The 19,309-nt window shown below is 33.0% G+C and overlaps 1 protein-coding gene across 1 annotated transcript; it reads right to left on the reverse strand.

Moving 5' to 3' along the window:
- Positions 1 to 17,247: 17,247 nt before the first annotated feature.
- On the reverse strand, positions 17,248 to 17,845 carry LOC148784434 (uncharacterized). The gene is made up of 2 exons (XM_088876825.1): positions 17,428 to 17,845; positions 17,248 to 17,321 (listed from the first exon to the last, which is right to left on the reverse strand). The coding sequence occupies exons 1-2, from the start codon at positions 17,843 to 17,845 to the stop codon at positions 17,248 to 17,250; spliced, it is 492 nt and encodes a 163-aa protein (XP_088732951.1).
- Between the last annotated feature and the right edge of the window lie 1,464 nt (positions 17,846 to 19,309).

A 19,309-nucleotide genomic window follows, 5' to 3' on the forward strand; every position in this document is an offset into this window, starting at 1 on the left:
TTACCATTTATACAAACTTGTAGTTATTATTACGCTTAGCAAATTTACCACACAAATTCTTTGGTCTAGACGAACATTTGGGGCAAGTTTGTAGTTAAAGCAAAGTTTGTTTACCAGTTATACAAACTTATAGTTATTATTACGCTTAGCAAATTTACCACACAAATTCTTGGGTCTAACCAACGTTTGGGTCAAGTTTTATCGAATTTTGTGAACGTCCAAAATTTAGTTGTTTTGCTCGATTTTATTAAAGCAATGTTTGATTCCCATTTATACAAACCTGTAGTTATTATTACGCTTAGCAAATTACCACACAAACTCTTGGGTCTAGACCAACGTTTGGGTCAAGTTTCGTCGAATTCTGAGAACATTCAAAAATTTAATTGTATTGCACGATTTTATTAAAGCAAAGTTTGTTTCGCATTTATACAGACTTGTAGTTATTAATACGCTTATCAAATTTACCATACAAATTCTTGGGACTATACCAACGTTTGAGTAAATTTCGTCGAATTCTGCGAACGTTCAAAATTTAGTTGTTTTCCACGATTTTGTTAAAGCAAGTTTCTTTCCCTTTTGTACAAACATGTAGTTATTATTACGCTTAGCAAATTTACCACACAAACTCTTGGGTCTAGACCAACGTTTGGATCAAGTTTCGTCGAATTCAGAGAACGTTCAAAAATTTAGTTGTATTGCACGGTTTTATTAAAGCAAAGTTTGTTTCGCATTTATACAGACTTGTAGTTATTAATACGCTTATCAAATTTACCATACAAATTCTTGGGACTATACCAACATTTGGGTAAATTTCATCGAATTCTAAGAACTTTCAAAATTTAGCTGTTTTGCACGGTTTTATGAAAGCAAAGTTTGTTTACCATTTATACAAACTTGTAGTTATTATTACGCTTAGCAAATTTTACCACACAAATTCTTGGGTCTAGACGAACATTTGGGTCAAGTTTGTAGTTAAAGCAAAGTTTGTTTACCAGTTATACAAACTTGTAGTTATTATTACGCTTACCAAATTTACCACACAAATTCTTGGGTCTATACCAACGTTTGGGTCAAGTTTTATCGAATTTTGTGAACGTTCAAAATTTAGCTGTTTTGCTCGATTTTATTAAAGCAATGTTTGATTCCCATTTATACAAACCTGTAGTTATTATTACGCTTAGCAAATTTACCACACAAACTCTTGGGTCTAGACCAACGTTTGGGTCAAGTTTCGTCGAATTCTGAGAACATTCAAAAATTTAGTTGTATTGCACGCTTTTATTAAAGCAAAGTTTGTTTCGCATTTATACAGACTTGTAGTTATTAATACGCTTATCAAATTTACCATACAAATTCTTGGGACTATACCAACGTTTGAGTAAATTTCGTCGAATTCTGCGAACGTTCAAAATTTAGTTGTTTTCCACGGTTTTGTTAAAGCAAGTTTCTTTCCCTTTTGTACAAACTTGTAGTTATTATTACGCTTAGCAAATTTACCACACAAACTCTTGGGTCTAGACCAACGTTTGGATCAAGTTTCGTCGAATTCAGAGAACGTTCAAAAATTTAGTTGTATTGCACGGTTTTATTAAAGCAAAGTTTGTTTCGCATTTATACAGACTTGTAGTTATTAATACGCTTATCAAATTTACCATACAAATTCTTGGGACTATACAAACGTTTTGGTAAATTTCATCGAATTCTAAGAACATTCAAAATTTAGCTGTTTTGCACGGTTTTATGAAAGCAAAGTTTGTTTACCATTTATACAAACTTGTAGTTATTATTACGCTTAGCAAATTTTACCACACAAATTCTTGGGTCTAGACGAACATTTGGGTCAAGTTTGTAGTTAAAGCAAAGTTTGTTTACCAGTTATACAAACTTGTAGTTATTATTACGCTTACCAAATTTACCACACAAATTCTTGGGTCTATACCAACGTTTGGGTCAAGTTTTATCGAATTTTGTGAACGTTCAAAATTTAGCTGTTTTGCTCGATTTTATTAAAGCAATGTTTGATTCCCATTTATACAAACCTATAGTTATTATTACGCTTAGCAAATTTACCACACAAACTCTTGGGTCTGGACCAACGTTTGGGTCAAGTTTCGTCGAATTCTGAGAACATTCAAAAATTTAGTTGTATTGCACGCTTTTATTAAAGCAAAGTTTGTTTCGCATTTATACAGACTTGTAGTTATTAATACGCTTATCAAATTTACCATACAAATTCTTGGGACTATACCAACGTTTGAGTAAATTTCGTCGAATTCTGCGAACGTTCAAAATTTAGTTGTTTTCCACGGTTTTGTTAAAGCAAGTTTCTTTCCCTTTTGTACAAACTTGTAGTTATTATTACGCTTAGCAAATTTACCACACAAACTCTTGGGTCTAGACCAACGTTTGGATCAAGTTTCGTCGAATTCAGAGAACGTTCAAAAATTTAGTTGTATTGCACGGTTTTATTAAAGCAAAGTTTGTTTCGCATTTATACAGACTTGTAGTTATTAATACGCTTATCAAATTTACCATACAAATTCTTGGGACTATACCAACATTTGGGTAAATTTCATCGAATTCTAAGAACTTTCAAAATTTAGCTGTTTTGCACGGTTTTATGAAAGCAAAGTTTGTTTACCATTTATACAAACTTGTAGTTATTATTACGCTTAGCAAATTTTACCACACAAATTCTTGGGTCTAGACGAACATTTGGGTCAAGTTTGTAGTTAAAGCAAAGTTTGTTTACCAGTTATACAAACTTGTAGTTATTATTACGCTTAGCAAATTTACCACACAAATTCTTGGGTCTATACCAACGTTTGGGCCAAGTTTTATCGAATTTTTTGAACGTTCAAAATTTAGCTGTTTTGCTCGATTTTATTAAAGCAATGTTTGATTCCCATTTATACAAACCTGTAGTTATTATTACGCTTAGCAAATTTACCACACAAACTCTTGGGTCTAGACCAACGTTTGGGTCAAGTTTCGTCGAATTCTGAGAACATTCAAAAATTTAGTTGTATTGCACGATTTTATTAAAGCAAAGTTTGTTTCGCATTTATACAGACTTGTAGTTATTAATACGCTTATCAAATTTACCATACAAATTCTTGGGACTATACCAACGTTTGAGTAAATTTCGTCGAATTCTGCGAATGTTCAAAATTTAGTTGTTTTCCACGGTTTTGTTAAAGCAAGTTTCTTTCCCTTTTGTACAAACTTGTAGTTATTATTACGCTTAGCAAATTTACCACACAAACTCTTGGGTCTAGACCAACGTTTGGATCAAGTTTCGTCGAATTCTGAGAACGTTCAAAAATTTAGTTGTATTGCACGGTTTTATTAAAGCAAAGTTTGTTTCGCATTTATACAGACTTGTAGTTATTAATACGCTTATCAAATTTACCATACAAGTTCTTGGGACTATACCAACGTTTGAGTAAATTTCGTCGAATTCTGCGAACGTTCAAAATTTAGTTGTTTTCCACGGTTTTGTTAAAGCAAGTTTCTTTCCCTTTTGTACAAACTTGTAGTTATTATTACGCTTAGCAAATTACCACACAAACTCTTGGGTCTAGACCAACGTTTGGATCAAGTTTCGTCGAATTCAGAGAACGTTCAAAAATTTAGTTGTATTGCACGGTTTTATTAAAGCAAAGTTTGTTTCGCATTTATACAGACTTGTAGTTATTAATACGCTTATCAAATTTACCATACAAATTCTTGGGACTATACAAACGTTTTGGTAAATTTCATCGAATTCTAAGAACATTCAAAATTTAGCTGTTTTGCACGGTTTTATGAAAGCAAAGTTTGTTTACCATTTATACAAACTTGTAGTTATTATTACGCTTAGCAAATTTTACCACACAAATTCTTGGGTCTAGACGAACATTTGGGTCAAGTTTGTAGTTAAAGCAAAGTTTGTTTACCAGTTATACAAACTTGTAGTTATTATTACGCTTAGCAAATTTACCACACAAATTCTTGGGTCTATACCAACGTTTGGGCCAAGTTTTATCGAATTTTTTGAACGTTCAAAATTTAGCTGTTTTGCTCGATTTTATTAAAGCAATGTTTGATTCCCATTTATACAAACCTGTAGTTATTATTACGCTTAGCAAATTTACCACACAAACTCTTGGGTCTAGACCAACGTTTGGGTCAAGTTTCGTCGAATTCTGAGAACATTCAAAAATTTAGTTGTATTGCACGATTTTATTAAAGCAAAGTTTGTTTCGCATTTATACAGACTTGTAGTTATTAATACGCTTATCAAATTTACCATACAAATTCTTGGGACTATACCAACGTTTGAGTAAATTTCGTCGAATTCTGCGAATGTTCAAAATTTAGTTGTTTTCCACGGTTTTGTTAAAGCAAGTTTCTTTCCCTTTTGTACAAACTTGTAGTTATTATTACGCTTAGCAAATTTACCACACAAACTCTTGGGTCTAGACCAACGTTTGGATCAAGTTTCGTCGAATTCTGAGAACGTTCAAAAATTTAGTTGTATTGCACGGTTTTATTAAAGCAAAGTTTGTTTCGCATTTATACAGACTTGTAGTTATTAATACGCTTATCAAATTTACCATACAAGTTCTTGGGACTATACCAACGTTTGAGTAAATTTCGTCGAATTCTGCGAACGTTCAAAATTTAGTTGTTTTCCACGGTTTTGTTAAAGCAAGTTTCTTTCCCTTTTGTACAAACTTGTAGTTATTATTACGCTTAGCAAATTACCACACAAACTCTTGGGTCTAGACCAACGTTTGGATCAAGTTTCGTCGAATTTAGAGAACGTTCAAAAATTTAGTTGTATTGCACGGTTTTATTAAAGCAAAGTTTGTTTCGCATTTATACAGACTTGTAGTTATTAATACGCTTATCAAATTTACCATACAAGTTCTTGGGACTATACCAACGTTTGGGTAAATTTCGTCGAATTCTAAGAACATTCAAAATTTAGCTGTTTTGCACGGTTTTATGAAAGCAAAGTTTTAGTTACCATTTATACAAACTTGTAGTTATTATTACGCTTAGCAAATTTTACCACACAAATTCATGGGTCTAGACGAACATTTGGGTCAAGTTTGTAGTTAAAGCAAAGTTTGTTTACCAGTTATACAAACTTGTAGTTATTATTACGCTTACCAAATTTACCACACAAATTCTTGGGTCTAACCAACGTTTGGGTCAAGTTTTATCGAATTTTGTGAACGTCCAAAATTTAGTTGTTTTGCTCGATTTTATTAAAGCAATGTTTGATTCCCATTTATACAAACCTGTAGTTATTATTACGCTTAGCAAATTACCACACAAACTCTTGGGTCTAGACCAACGTTTGGGTCAAGTTTCGTCGAATTCTGAGAACATTCAAAAATTTAATTGTATTGCACGATTTTATTAAAGCAAAGTTTGTTTCGCATTTATACAGACTTGTAGTTATTAATACGCTTATCAAATTTACCATACAAATTCTTGGGACTATACCAACGTTTGAGTAAATTTCGTCGAATTCTGCGAACGTTCAAAATTTAGTTGTTTTCCACGGTTTTGTTAAAGCAAGTTTCTTTCCCTTTTGTACAAACTTGTAGTTATTATTACGCTTAGCAAATTTACCACACAAACTCTTGGGTCTAGACCAACGTTTGGATCAAGTTTCGTCGAATTCAGAGAACGTTCAAAAATTTAGTTGTATTGCACGGTTTTATTAAAGCAAAGTTTGTTTCGCATTTATACAGACTTGTAGTTATTAATACGCTTATCAAATTTACCATACAAATTCTTGGGACTATACCAACATTTGGGTAAATTTCATCGAATTCTAAGAACTTTCAAAATTTAGCTGTTTTGCACGGTTTTATGAAAGCAAAGTTTGTTTACCATTTATACAAACTTGTAGTTATTATTACGCTTAGCAAATTTTACCACACAAATTCTTGGGTCTAGACGAACATTTGGGTCAAGTTTGTAGTTAAAGCAAAGTTTGTTTACCAGTTATACAAACTTGTAGTTATTATTACGCTTACCAAATTTACCACACAAATTCTTGGGTCTATACCAACGTTTGGGTCAAGTTTTATCGAATTTTGTGAACGTTCAAAATTTAGCTGTTTTGCTCGATTTTATTAAAGCAATGTTTGATTCCCATTTATACAAACCTGTAGTTATTATTACGCTTAGCAAATTTACCACACAAACTCTTGGGTCTAGACCAACGTTTGGGTCAAGTTTCGTCGAATTCTGAGAACATTCAAAAATTTAGTTGTATTGCACGCTTTTATTAAAGCAAAGTTTTTTTCGCATTTATACAGACTTGTAGTTATTAATACGCTTATCAAATTTACCATACAAATTCTTGGGACTATACCAACGTTTGAGTAAATTTCGTCGAATTCTGCGAACGTTCAAAATTTAGTTGTTTTCCACGGTTTTGTTAAAGCAAGTTTCTTTCCCTTTTGTACAAACTTGTAGTTATTATTACGCTTAGCAAATTTACCACACAAACTCTTGGGTCTAGACCAACGTTTGGATCAAGTTTCGTCGAATTTAGAGAACGTTCAAAAATTTAGTTGTATTGCACGGTTTTATTAAAGCAAAGTTTGTTTCGCATTTATACGGACTTGTAGTTATTAATACGCTTATCAAATTTACCATACAAGTTCTTGGGACTATACCAACGTTTGGGTAAATTTCGTCGAATTCTAATAACATTCAAAATTTAGCTGTTTTGCACGGTTTTATGAAAGCAAAGTTTTAGTTACCATTTATACAAACTTGTAGTTATTATTACGCTTAGCAAATTTACCACACAAATTCTTTGGTCTAGACGAACATTTGGGGCAAGTTTTTAGTTAAAGCAAAGTTTGTTTACCAGTTATACAAACTTATAGTTATTATTACGCTTAGCAAATTTACCACACAAATTCTTGGGTCTATACCAACGTTTGGGTCAAGTTTTATCGAATTTTGTGAACGTTCAAAATTTAGCTGTTTTGCTCGATTTTATTAAAGCAATGTTTGATTCCCATTTACACAAACCTGTAGTTATTATTACGCTTAGTAAATTTACCACACAAACTCTTGGGTCTAGACCAACGTTTGGGTCAAGTTTCGTCGAATTCTGAGAACATTCAAAAATTTAGTTGTATTGCACGATTTTATTAAAGCAAAGTTTGTTTCGCATTTATACAGACTTGTAGTTATTAATACGCTTATCAAATTTACCATACAAATTCTTGGGACTATACCAACGTTTGAGTAAATTTCGTCGAATTCTGCGAACGTTCAAAATTTAGTTGTTTTCCACGGTTTTGTTAAAGCAAGTTTCTTTCCCTTTTGTACAAACTTGTAGTTATTATTACGCTTAGCAAATTTACCACACAAACTCTTGGGTCTAGACCAACGTTTGGATCAAGTTTCGTCGAATTCAGAGAACGTTCAAAAATTTAGTTGTATTGCACGGTTTTATTAAAGCAAAGTTTGTTTCGCATTTATACAGACTTGTAGTTATTAATACGCTTATCAAATTTACCATACAAATTCTTGGGACTATACCAACATTTGGGTAAATTTCATCGAATTCTAAGAACTTTCAAAATTTAGCTGTTTTGCACGGTTTTATGAAAGCAAAGTTTGTTTACCATTTATACAAACTTGTAGTTATTATTACGCTTAGCAAATTTTACCACACAAATTCTTGGGTCTAGACGAACATTTGGGTCAAGTTTGTAGTTAAAGCAAAGTTTGTTTACCAGTTATACAAACTTGTAGTTATTATTACGCTTAGCAAATTTACCACACAAATTCTTGGGTCTATACCAACGTTTGGGCCAAGTTTTATCGAATTTTTTGAACGTTCAAAATTTAGCTGTTTTGCTCGATTTTATTAAAGCAATGTTTGATTCCCATTTATACAAACCTGTAGTTATTATTACGCTTAGCAAATTTACCACACAAACTCTTGGGTCTAGACCAACGTTTGGGTCAAGTTTCGTCGAATTCTGAGAACATTCAAAAATTTAGTTGTATTGCACGATTTTATTAAAGCAAAGTTTGTTTCGCATTTATACAGACTTGTAGTTATTAATACGCTTATCAAATTTACCATACAAATTCTTGGGACTATACCAACGTTTGAGTAAATTTCGTCGAATTCTGCGAATGTTCAAAATTTAGTTGTTTTCCACGGTTTTGTTAAAGCAAGTTTCTTTCCCTTTTGTACAAACTTGTAGTTATTATTACGCTTAGCAAATTTACCACACAAACTCTTGGGTCTAGACCAACGTTTGGATCAAGTTTCGTCGAATTCTGAGAACGTTCAAAAATTTAGTTGTATTGCACGGTTTTATTAAAGCAAAGTTTGTTTCGCATTTATACAGACTTGTAGTTATTAATACGCTTATCAAATTTACCATACAAGTTCTTGGGACTATACCAACGTTTGAGTAAATTTCGTCGAATTCTGCGAACGTTCAAAATTTAGTTGTTTTCCACGGTTTTGTTAAAGCAAGTTTCTTTCCCTTTTGTACAAACTTGTAGTTATTATTACGCTTAGCAAATTTACCACACAAACTCTTGGGTCTAGACCAACGTTTGGATCAAGTTTCGTCGAATTTAGAGAACGTTCAAAAATTTAGTTGTATTGCACGGTTTTATTAAAGCAAAGTTTGTTTCGCATTTATACAGACTTGTAGTTATTAATACGCTTATCAAATTTACCATACAAGTTGTTGGGACTATACCAACGTTTGGGTAAATTTCGTCGAATTCTAAGAACTTTCAAAATTTAGCTGTTTTGCACGGTTTTATGAAAGCAAAGTTTTAGTTACCATTTATACAAACTTGTAGTTATTATTACGCTTAGCAAATTTTACCACACAAATTCATGGGTCTAGACGAACATTTGGGTCAAGTTTATAGTTAAAGCAAAGTTTGTTTACCAGTTATACAAACCTGTAGTTATTATTACGCTTAGCAAATTTACCACACAAATTCTTGGGTCTATACCAACGTTTGGGTCAAGTTTTATCGAATTTTGTGAACGTTCAAAATTTAGCTGTTTTGCTCGATTTTATTAAAGCAATGTTTGATTCCCATTTGTACAAACCTATAGTTATTATTACGCTTAGTAAATTTACCACACAAACTCTTGGGTCTAGACCAACGTTTGGGTCAAGTTTCGTCGAATTCTGAGAACATTCAAAAATTTAGTTGTATTGCACGATTTTATTAAAGCAAAGTTTGTTTCGCATTTATACAGACTTGTAGTTATTAATACGCTTATCAAATTTACCATACAAATTCTTGGGACTATACCAACGTTTGAGTAAATTTCGTCGAATTCTGCAAACGTTCAAAATTTAGTTGTTTTCCACGGTTTTGTTAAAGCAAGTTTCTTTCCCTTTTGTACAAACTTGTAGTTATTATTACGCTTAGCAAATTTACCACACAAACTCTTGGGTCTAGACCAACGTTTGGGTCAAGTTTCGTCGAATTCTGAGAACGTTCAAAAATTTAGTTGTATTGCACGGTTTTATTAAAGCAAAGTTTGATTCGCATTTATACAGACTTGTAGTTATTAATACGCTTATCAAATTTACCATACAAGTTCTTGGGACTATACCAACGTTTGGGTAAATTTCGTCGAATTCTAAGAACATTCAAAATTTAGCTGTTTTGCACGGTTTTATGATAGCAAAGTTTGTTTACCATTTATACAAACTTGTAGTTATTATTACGCTTAGCAAATTTTACCACACAAATTCTTGGGTCTATACCAACGTTTGGGTAAATTTTGTAGTTAAAGCAAAGTTTGTTTACCAGTTATACAAACTTATAGTTATTATTACGCTTAGCAAATTTACCACACAAATTCTTGGGTCTAACCAACGTTTGGGTCAAGTTTTATCGAATTTTGTGAACGTCCAAAATTTAGTTGTTTTGCTCGATTTTATTAAAGCAATGTTTGATTCCCATTTATACAAACCTGTAGTTATTATTACGCTTAGCAAATTACCACACAAACTCTTGGGTCTAGACCAACGTTTGGGTCAAGTTTCGTCGAATTCTGAGAACATTCAAAAATTTAATTGTATTGCACGATTTTATTAAAGCAAAGTTTGTTTCGCATTTATACAGACTTGTAGTTATTAATACGCTTATCAAATTTACCATACAAATTCTTGGGACTATACCAACGTTTGAGTAAATTTCGTCGAATTCTGCGAACGTTAAAAATTTAGTTGTTTTCCACGGTTTTGTTAAAGCAAGTTTCTTTCCCTTTTGTACAAACTTGTAGTTATTATTACGCTTAGCAAATTTACCACACAAACTCTTGGGTCTAGACCAACGTTTGGATCAAGTTTCGTCGAATTCAGAGAACGTTCAAAAATTTAGTTGTATTGCACGGTTTTATTAAAGCAAAGTTTGTTTCGCATTTATACAGACTTGTAGTTATTAATACGCTTATCAAATTTACCATACAAGTTCTTGGGACTATACCAACGTTTGGGTAAATTTCGTCGAATTCTAATAACATTCAAAATTTAGCTGTTTTGCACGGTTTTATGAAAGCAAAGTTTTAGTTACCATTTATACAAACTTGTAGTTATTATTACGCTTAGCAAATTTTACCACACAAATTCTTGGGTCTAGACGAACATTTGGGTCAAGTTTGTAGTTAAAGCAAAGTTTGTTTACCAGTTATACAAACTTGTAGTTATTATTACGCTTACCAAATTTACCACACAAATTCTTGGGTCTATACCAACGTTTGGGTCAAGTTTTATCGAATTTTGTGAACGTTCAAAATTTAGCTGTTTTGCTCGATTTTATTAAAGCAATGTTTGATTCCCATTTATACAAACCTGTAGTTATTATTACGCTTAGCAAATTTACCACACAAACTCTTGGGTCTAGACCAACGTTTGGATCAAGTTTCGTCGAATTCTGAGAACATTCAAAAATTTAGTTGTATTGCACGCTTTTATTAAAGCAAAGTTTGTTTCGCATTTATACAGACTTGTAGTTATTAATACGCTTATCAAATTTACCATACAAATTCTTGGGACTATACCAACGTTTGAGTAAATTTCGTCGAATTCTGCGAACGTTCAAAATTTAGTTGTTTTCCACGGTTTTGTTAAAGCAAGTTTCTTTCCCTTTTGTACAAACTTGTAGTTATTATTACGCTTAGCAAATTTACCACACAAACTCTTGGGTCTAGACCAACGTTTGGATCAAGTTTCGTCGAATTTAGAGAACGTTCAAAAATTTAGTTGTATTGCACGGTTTATTAAAGCAAAGTTTGTTTCGCATTTATACAGACTTGTAGTTATTAATACGCTTATCAAATTTACCATACAAGTTCTTGGGACTATACCAACGTTTGGGTAAATTTCGTCGAATTCTAATAACATTCAAAATTTAGCTGTTTTGCACGGTTTTATGAAAGCAAAGTTTTAGTTACCATTTATACAAACTTGTAGTTATTATTACGCTTAGCAAATTTACCACACAAATTCTTTGGTCTAGACGAACATTTGGGGCAAGTTTGTAGTTAAAGCAAAGTTTGTTTACCAGTTATACAAACTTATAGTTATTATTACGCTTAGCAAATTTACCACACAAATTCTTGGGTCTAACCAACGTTTGGGTCAAGTTTTATCGAATTTTGTGAACGTCCAAAATTTAGTTGTTTTGCTCGATTTTATTAAAGCAATGTTTGATTCCCATTTATACAAACCTGTAGTTATTATTACGCTTAGCAAATTACCACACAAACTCTTGGGTCTAGACCAACGTTTGGGTCAAGTTTCGTCGAATTCTGAGAACATTCAAAAATTTAATTGTATTGCACGATTTTATTAAAGCAAAGTTTGTTTCGCATTTATACAGACTTGTAGTTATTAATACGCTTATCAAATTTACCATACAAATTCTTGGGACTATACCAACGTTTGAGTAAATTTCGTCGAATTCTGCGAACGTTCAAAATTTAGTTGTTTTCCACGATTTTGTTAAAGCAAGTTTCTTTCCCTTTTGTACAAACTTGTAGTTATTATTACGCTTAGCAAATTTACCACACAATCTCTTGGGTCTAGACCAACGTTTGGATCAAGTTTCGTCGAATTCAGAGAACGTTCAAAAATTTAGTTGTATTGCACGGTTTTATTAAAGCAAAGTTTGTTTCGCATTTATACAGACTTGTAGTTATTAATACGCTTATCAAATTTACCATACAAATTCTTGGGACTATACCAACATTTGGGTAAATTTCATCGAATTCTAAGAACTTTCAAAATTTAGCTGTTTTGCACGGTTTTATGAAAGCAAAGTTTGTTTACCATTTATACAAACTTGTAGTTATTATTACGCTTAGCAAATTTTACCACACAAATTCTTGGGTCTAGACGAACATTTGGGTCAAGTTTGTAGTTAAAGCAAAGTTTGTTTACCAGTTATACAAACTTGTAGTTATTATTACGCTTACCAAATTTACCACACAAATTCTTGGGTCTATACCAACGTTTGGGTCAAGTTTTATCGAATTTTGTGAACGTTCAAAATTTAGCTGTTTTGCTCGATTTTATTAAAGCAATGTTTGATTCCCATTTATACAAACCTGTAGTTATTATTACGCTTAGCAAATTTACCACACAAACTCTTGGGTCTAGACCAACGTTTGGGTCAAGTTTCGTCGAATTCTGAAAACATTCAAAAATTTAGTTGTATTGCACGCTTTTATTAAAGCAAAGTTTGTTTCGCATTTATACAGACTTGTAGTTATTAATACGCTTATCAAATTTACCATACAAATTCTTGGGACTATTCCAACGTTTGGGTAAATTTCGTCGAATTCTAAGAACATAAAATATTTAGCTATTTTGCACGGTTTTATGAAAGCAAAGTTTGATTCCCATTTATACAAACTTGTAGTTATTATTACGCTTAGCAAATTTTACCACACAAATTCTTGGGTCTAGACGAACATTTGGGTCAAGTTTGTAGTTAAAGCAAAGTTTGTTTACCAGTTATACAAACTTGTAGTTATTATTACGCTTACCAAATTTACCACACAAATTCTTGGGTCTATACCAACGTTTGGGTCAAGTTTTATCGAATTTTGTGAACGTTCAAAATTTAGCTGTTTTGCTCGATTTTATTAAAGCAATGTTTGATTCCCATTTATACAAACTTGTAGTTATTATTACGCTTAGCAAATTTTACCACACAAATTCTTGGGTCTAGACGAACATTTGGGTCAAGTTTGTAGTTAAAGCAAAGTTTGTTTACCAGTTATACAAACTTGTAGTTATTATTACGCTTACCAAATTTACCACACAAATTCTTGGGTCTATACCAACGTTTAGGTCAAGTTTTATCGAATTTTGTGAACGTTCAAAATTTAGCTGTTTTGCTCGATTTTATTAAAGCAATGTTTGATTCCCATTTATACAAACCTGTAGTTATTATTACGCTTAGCAAATTTACCACACAAACTCTTGGGTCTAGACCAACGTTTGGGTCAAGTTTCGTCGAATTCTGAGAACATTCAAAAATTTAGTTGTATTGCACGCTTTTATTAAAGCAAAGTTTGTTTCGCATTTATACAGACTTGTAGTTATTAATACGCTTATCAAATTTACCATACAAATTCTTGGGACTATACCAACGTTTGAGTAAATTTCGTCGAATTCTGCGAACGTTCAAAATTTAGTTGTTTTCCACGGTTTTGTTAAAGCAAGTTTCTTTCCCTTTTGTACAAACTTGTAGTTATTATTACGCTTAGCAAATTTACCACACAAACTCTTGGGTCTAGACCAACGTTTGGATCAAGTTTCGTCGAATTTAGAGAACGTTCAAAAATTTAGTTGTATTGCACGGTTTTATTAAAGCAAAGTTTGTTTCGCATTTATACAGACTTGTAGTTATTAATACGCTTATCAAATTTACCATACAAGTTCTTGGGACTATACCAACGTTTGGGTAAATTTCGTCGAATTCTAATAACATTCAAAATTTAGCTGTTTTGCACGGTTTTATGAAAGCAAAGTTTTAGTTACCATTTATACAAACTTGTAGTTATTATTACGCTTAGCAAATTTACCACACAAATTCTTTGGTCTAGACGAACATTTGGGGCAAGTTTGTAGTTAAAGCAAAGTTTGTTTACCAGTTATACAAACTTATAGTTATTATTACGCTTAGCAAATTTACCACACAAATTCTTGGGTCTATACCAACGTTTGGGTCAAGTTTTATCGAATTTTGTGAACGTTCAAAATTTAGCTGTTTTGCTCGATTTTATTAAAGCAATGTTTGATTCCCATTTATACAAACCTGTAGTTATTATTACGCTTAGTAAATTTACCACACAAACTCTTGGGTCTAGACCAACGTTTGGGTCAAGTTTCGTCGAATTCTGAGAACATTCAAAAATTTAGTTGTATTGCACGATTTTATTAAAGCAAAGTTTGTTTCGCATTTATACAGACTTGTAGTTATTAATACGCTTATCAAATTTAGCATACAAATTCTTGGGACTATACCAACGTTTGAGTAAATTTCGTCGAATTCTGCAAACGTTCAAAATTTAGTTGTTTTCCACGGTTTTGTTAAAGCAAGTTTCTTTCCCTTTTGTACAAACTTGTAGTTATTATTACGCTTAGCAAATTTACCACACAAACTCTTGGGTCTAGACCAACGTTTGGGTCAAGTTTCGTCGAATTCTGAGAACGTTCAAAAATTTAGTTGTATTGCACGATTTTATTAAAGCAAAGTTTGATTCGCATTTATACAGACTTGTAGTTATTAATACGCTTATCAAATTTACCATACAAATTCTTGGGACTATACCAACGTTAGGGTAAATTTCGTCGAATTCTAAGAACATTCAAAATTTAGCTGTTTTGCACGGTTTTATGAAAGCAAAGTTTGTTTACCATTTATACAAACTTGTAGTTATTATTACGCTTAGCAAATTTTACCACACAAATTCTTGGGTCTATACCAACGTTTGGGTAAATTTCGTCGAATTATGCGAACGTTCAAAATTTAGTTGTTTTCCCCGGTTTTGTTAAAGCAAGTTTCTTTCCCTTTTATACAAACTTGTAGTTATTATTATGCTTATGAAATTTGGCACACAAATTCTTGGGCCTAGACCAACGTTTGTTCAAATTTCGTCGAATTTTGAGATCTTTCAAAATTTATCTGTTTTGCACGATTTTATTAAAGCAAAGTTTGTTTACCATTTATACAAACTTGTAGTTATTATTACCCTTAGCAAATTTTACCACACAAATTCTTGGGTCTAGACGAACATTTGGGTCAAGTTTGTAGTTAAAGCAAAGTTTGTTTACAAGTTATACAAACTTGTAGTTATTATTACGCTTAGCAAATTTACCACACAAATTCTTGGGTCTATACCAACGTTTGGGTCAAGTTTTATCGAATTTTGTGAACGTTCAAAATTTAGCTGTTTTGCTCGATTTTATTAAAGCAATGTTTGATTCCCATTTATACAAACCAGTAGTTATTATTTACGCTTAGCAAATTTACCACACAAACTCTTGGGTCTAGACCAACGTTTGGGTCTAGTTTCGTCGAATTCTGAGAACATTCAAAAATTTAGTTGTATTGCACGATTTTATTAAAGCAAAGTTTGTTTCGCATATATATAGTTGTGTTAATAATACGGTTATCAAATTTACCATACAAATTCTTGGGACTATACCAACGTTTGAGTAAATTTCGTCGAATTCTGCGAACGTTCAAAATTTAGTTGTTTTCCACGGTTTTGTTAAAGCAAGTTTCTTTCCCTTTTGTACAAACTTGTAGTTATTATTACGCTTAGCAAATTTACCACACAAACTCTTGGGTCTAGACCAACGTTTGGATCAAGTTTCGTCGAATTCAGAGAACGTTCAAAAATTTAGTTGTATTGCACGGTTTTATTAAAGCAAAGTTTGTTTCGCATTTATACAGACTTGTAGTTATTAATACGCTTATCAAATTTACCATACAAATTCTTGGGACTATACCAACATTTGGGTAAATTTCATCGAATTCTAAGAACTTTCAAAATTTAGCTGTTTTGCACGGTTTTATGAAAGCAAAGTTTGTTTACCATTTATACAAACTTGTAGTTATTATTACGCTTAGCAAATTTTACCACACAAATTCTTGGGTCTAGACGAACATTTGGGTCAAGTTTGTAGTTAAAGCAAAGTTTGTTTACCAGTTATACAAACTTGTAGTTATTATTACGCTTAGCAAATTTACCACACAAATTCTTGGGTCTATACCAACGTTTGGGCCAAGTTTTATCGAATTTTTTGAACGTTCAAAATTTAGCTGTTTTGCTCGATTTTATTAAAGCAATGTTTGATTCCCATCTATACAAACCTGTAGTTATTATTACGCTTAGCAAATTTACCACACAAACTCTTGGGTCTAGACCAACGTTTGGGTCAAGTTTCGTCGAATTCTGAGAACATTCAAAAATTTAGTTGTATTGCACGATTTTATTAAAGCAAAGTTTGTTTCGCATTTATACAGACTTGTAGTTATTAATACGCTTATCAAATTTACCATACAAATTCTTGGGACTATACCAACGTTTGAGTAAATTTCGTCGAATTCTGCGAACGTTCAAAATTTAGTTGTTTTCCACGGTTTTGTTAAAGCAAGTTTCTTTTCCTTTTGTACAAACTTGTAGTTATTATTACGCTTAACAAATTTAGCACACAAACTCTTGGGTCTAGACCAACGTTTGGATCAAGTTTCGTCGAATTCAGAGAACGTTCAAAAATTTAGTTGTATTGCACGGTTTTATTAAAGCAAAGTTTGTTTCGCATTTATACAGACTTGTAGTTATTAATACGCTTATCAAATTTACCATACAAATTTTTTTTGGGTAAAGGTAAATTTCATTAATAAAGTAATGGTATAGTACAACATGTGTTCATCAATTGGTTTCTCCCTCAATCCAAGGGATTTGCCATAATCTATACAATGCTCGTGTGCTGACTGATGAAGTTAAATTGACACTAAGAATCCTTTGTTTGACATCATCAGTGATCAGGATACTCAAAGTAGCTGGTGTCCTCTCGGAGTGTTCAAATCTCCTCAAGTTCCTTTCCCTCCATATGTGGTAGATACATGCTGCAAGTAGTGTGCGGTAAGCGATATTAACAATGTGCTTACCTCTCCATTTCCGCGTTGCCCACTCTATATCTATTGTCCAATCCCTGTTAGGCCAGTGAAATCGAATCCGTCTGCGAATCTCACGCAGGCACTGACGACTATATCTGCATCGGAAGAATAAGTGTGAATGAGTTTCCGTAGCTCCCTCATCGCATAAGATGCACGCTCCAAGATGAGATAACCATGGTTTGTCCGTGGATGGTAATTTGCCAAGGATTGCAAGCCATAAAATGAACGAATGACGAGGGATCTTCAAAGAGCCCGAAAGTAGCAAAGACCATCCTACTTTCGGCTCAGGGGGGTCAAATAGTTGGTAGAGGGCCTGAGTAGTAGGCTGCCCTCCGTTAAATCTCCATACCACTCGATCCTCACCTCCAAAAATAAACGGCAAGTTATGTAGAATCTCCAAACATTCAAAGTCTGTGATGGGAGGCCATTGCCATTCTCTTGCTGAAATCACTGAACTGAGTTTTGCTGATTTTTCAATACCAAGTTTGTTTGGACCTCGTGGGAACTGCTCGATAAGTGGTCCCAAGTGATGCCATGGGTCCTGCCAAACATAGAATCTCCCTCCATCTCCAATCTGGTAGTTCACGATAGAGCGAAGGAAAGGACGGAGTCTGAGCATTTTCCGCCATCCCCAAGAACCTCCATGTTCACGGACAGTCCAAATCGATGTGTCACGTAACCGGTCTTGGTAAAGCCACTGAACCCATATGGATGTCCTGTCACACCGGATAACATCACATAATTTCTTGCTCATTAATGCGCGATTCAAAGTAGAGATGTCCTTGAATCCCAGTCCCCCCTCATCCGTTGGTCGACACACATCTTTCCAGGCTACCTTGGCGTAACCACTAGACGTCGTACCCTTCCATAGGAAAGTCCTCAACCTCTTCTCAATTTCATTGATAACTTTCTTAGGTAATATGAACGCGGATGCCCAATATAAACTCAATGCTGAATGCACAGATTTTATGATTTGTACCCGCCCAGCATATGATAACGAAATCCCTTCCCATCCACTAATACGTGCATCAATTTTTGAAATGAGTGGTTGGCAATCAGAGATAGATAGTCTAGAGGAGATTAAGGGAAGACCCAGATACCATACAAATTCTTGGGACTATACCAACGTTTGGGTAAATTTCGTCGAATTCTAAGAACATTCAAAATTTAGCTGTTTTGCACGGTTTTATGAAAGCAAAGTTTGTTTACCATTTATACAAACTTGTTGTTATTATTACGCTTAGCAAATTTTACCACACACCAACATTTGGGTAAATTTCGTCGAATTCTGCGAACGTTCAAAATTTAGTTGTTTTTCCCGGTTTTGTTAAAGCAAGTTTCTTTCCCTTTTATACAAACTTGTAGTTATTATTATGCTTAGGAAATTTGGCACACAAATTCTTGGGCCTAGACCAACGTTTGGTCAAATTTCGTCGAATTTTGAGATCTTTCAAAATTTAGCTGTTTTGCAAGATTTTATTAAAGCAATGTTTGTTTACCATTTATACAAACTTGTAGTTATTATTACGCTTAGCAAATTTTACCACACAAATTCTTGGGTCTAGAGGAACATTTGGGTCAAGTTTGTAGTTAAAGCAAAGTTTGTTTACCAGTAATACAAACTTGTAGTTATTATTACGCTTAGCAAATTTACCACACAAATTCTTGGGTCTATACCAATGTTTGAGTCAAGTTTTATCGAATTTTGTGAACGTTCAAAATTTAGCTGTTTTGCTCGATTTTATTAAAGCAATGTTTGATTCCCATTTATACAAACCTGTAGTTATTATTACGCTTAGCAAATTTACCACACAAACTCTTGGGTCTAGACCAACGTTTGGGTCAAGTTTCGTCGAATTCTGAGAACGTTAAAAAATTTAGTTGTGTTGCACGGTTTTATTAAAGCAAAGTTTGTTTCGCATTTATACAAACTTGTAGTTATTATTACGCTTAGCAAATTTACCTTACGAATTCTTATGCCTATACCAACATTTGGGTCAATTTCGTCGAATTCTAAGAACGTTAAAAAATGTAGCTGTTTTGCACGGTTTTGTTAAAGCAAGTTTGTTTCCCTTTTATACAA

This window comes from Sesamum indicum, linkage group LG13 (assembly GCF_026168435.1).
Source record: "Sesamum indicum cultivar Baizhima isolate 11 linkage group LG13, ASM2616843v1, whole genome shotgun sequence".
In the NCBI taxonomy this organism is placed as follows: domain Eukaryota; kingdom Viridiplantae; phylum Streptophyta; class Magnoliopsida; order Lamiales; family Pedaliaceae; genus Sesamum; species Sesamum indicum.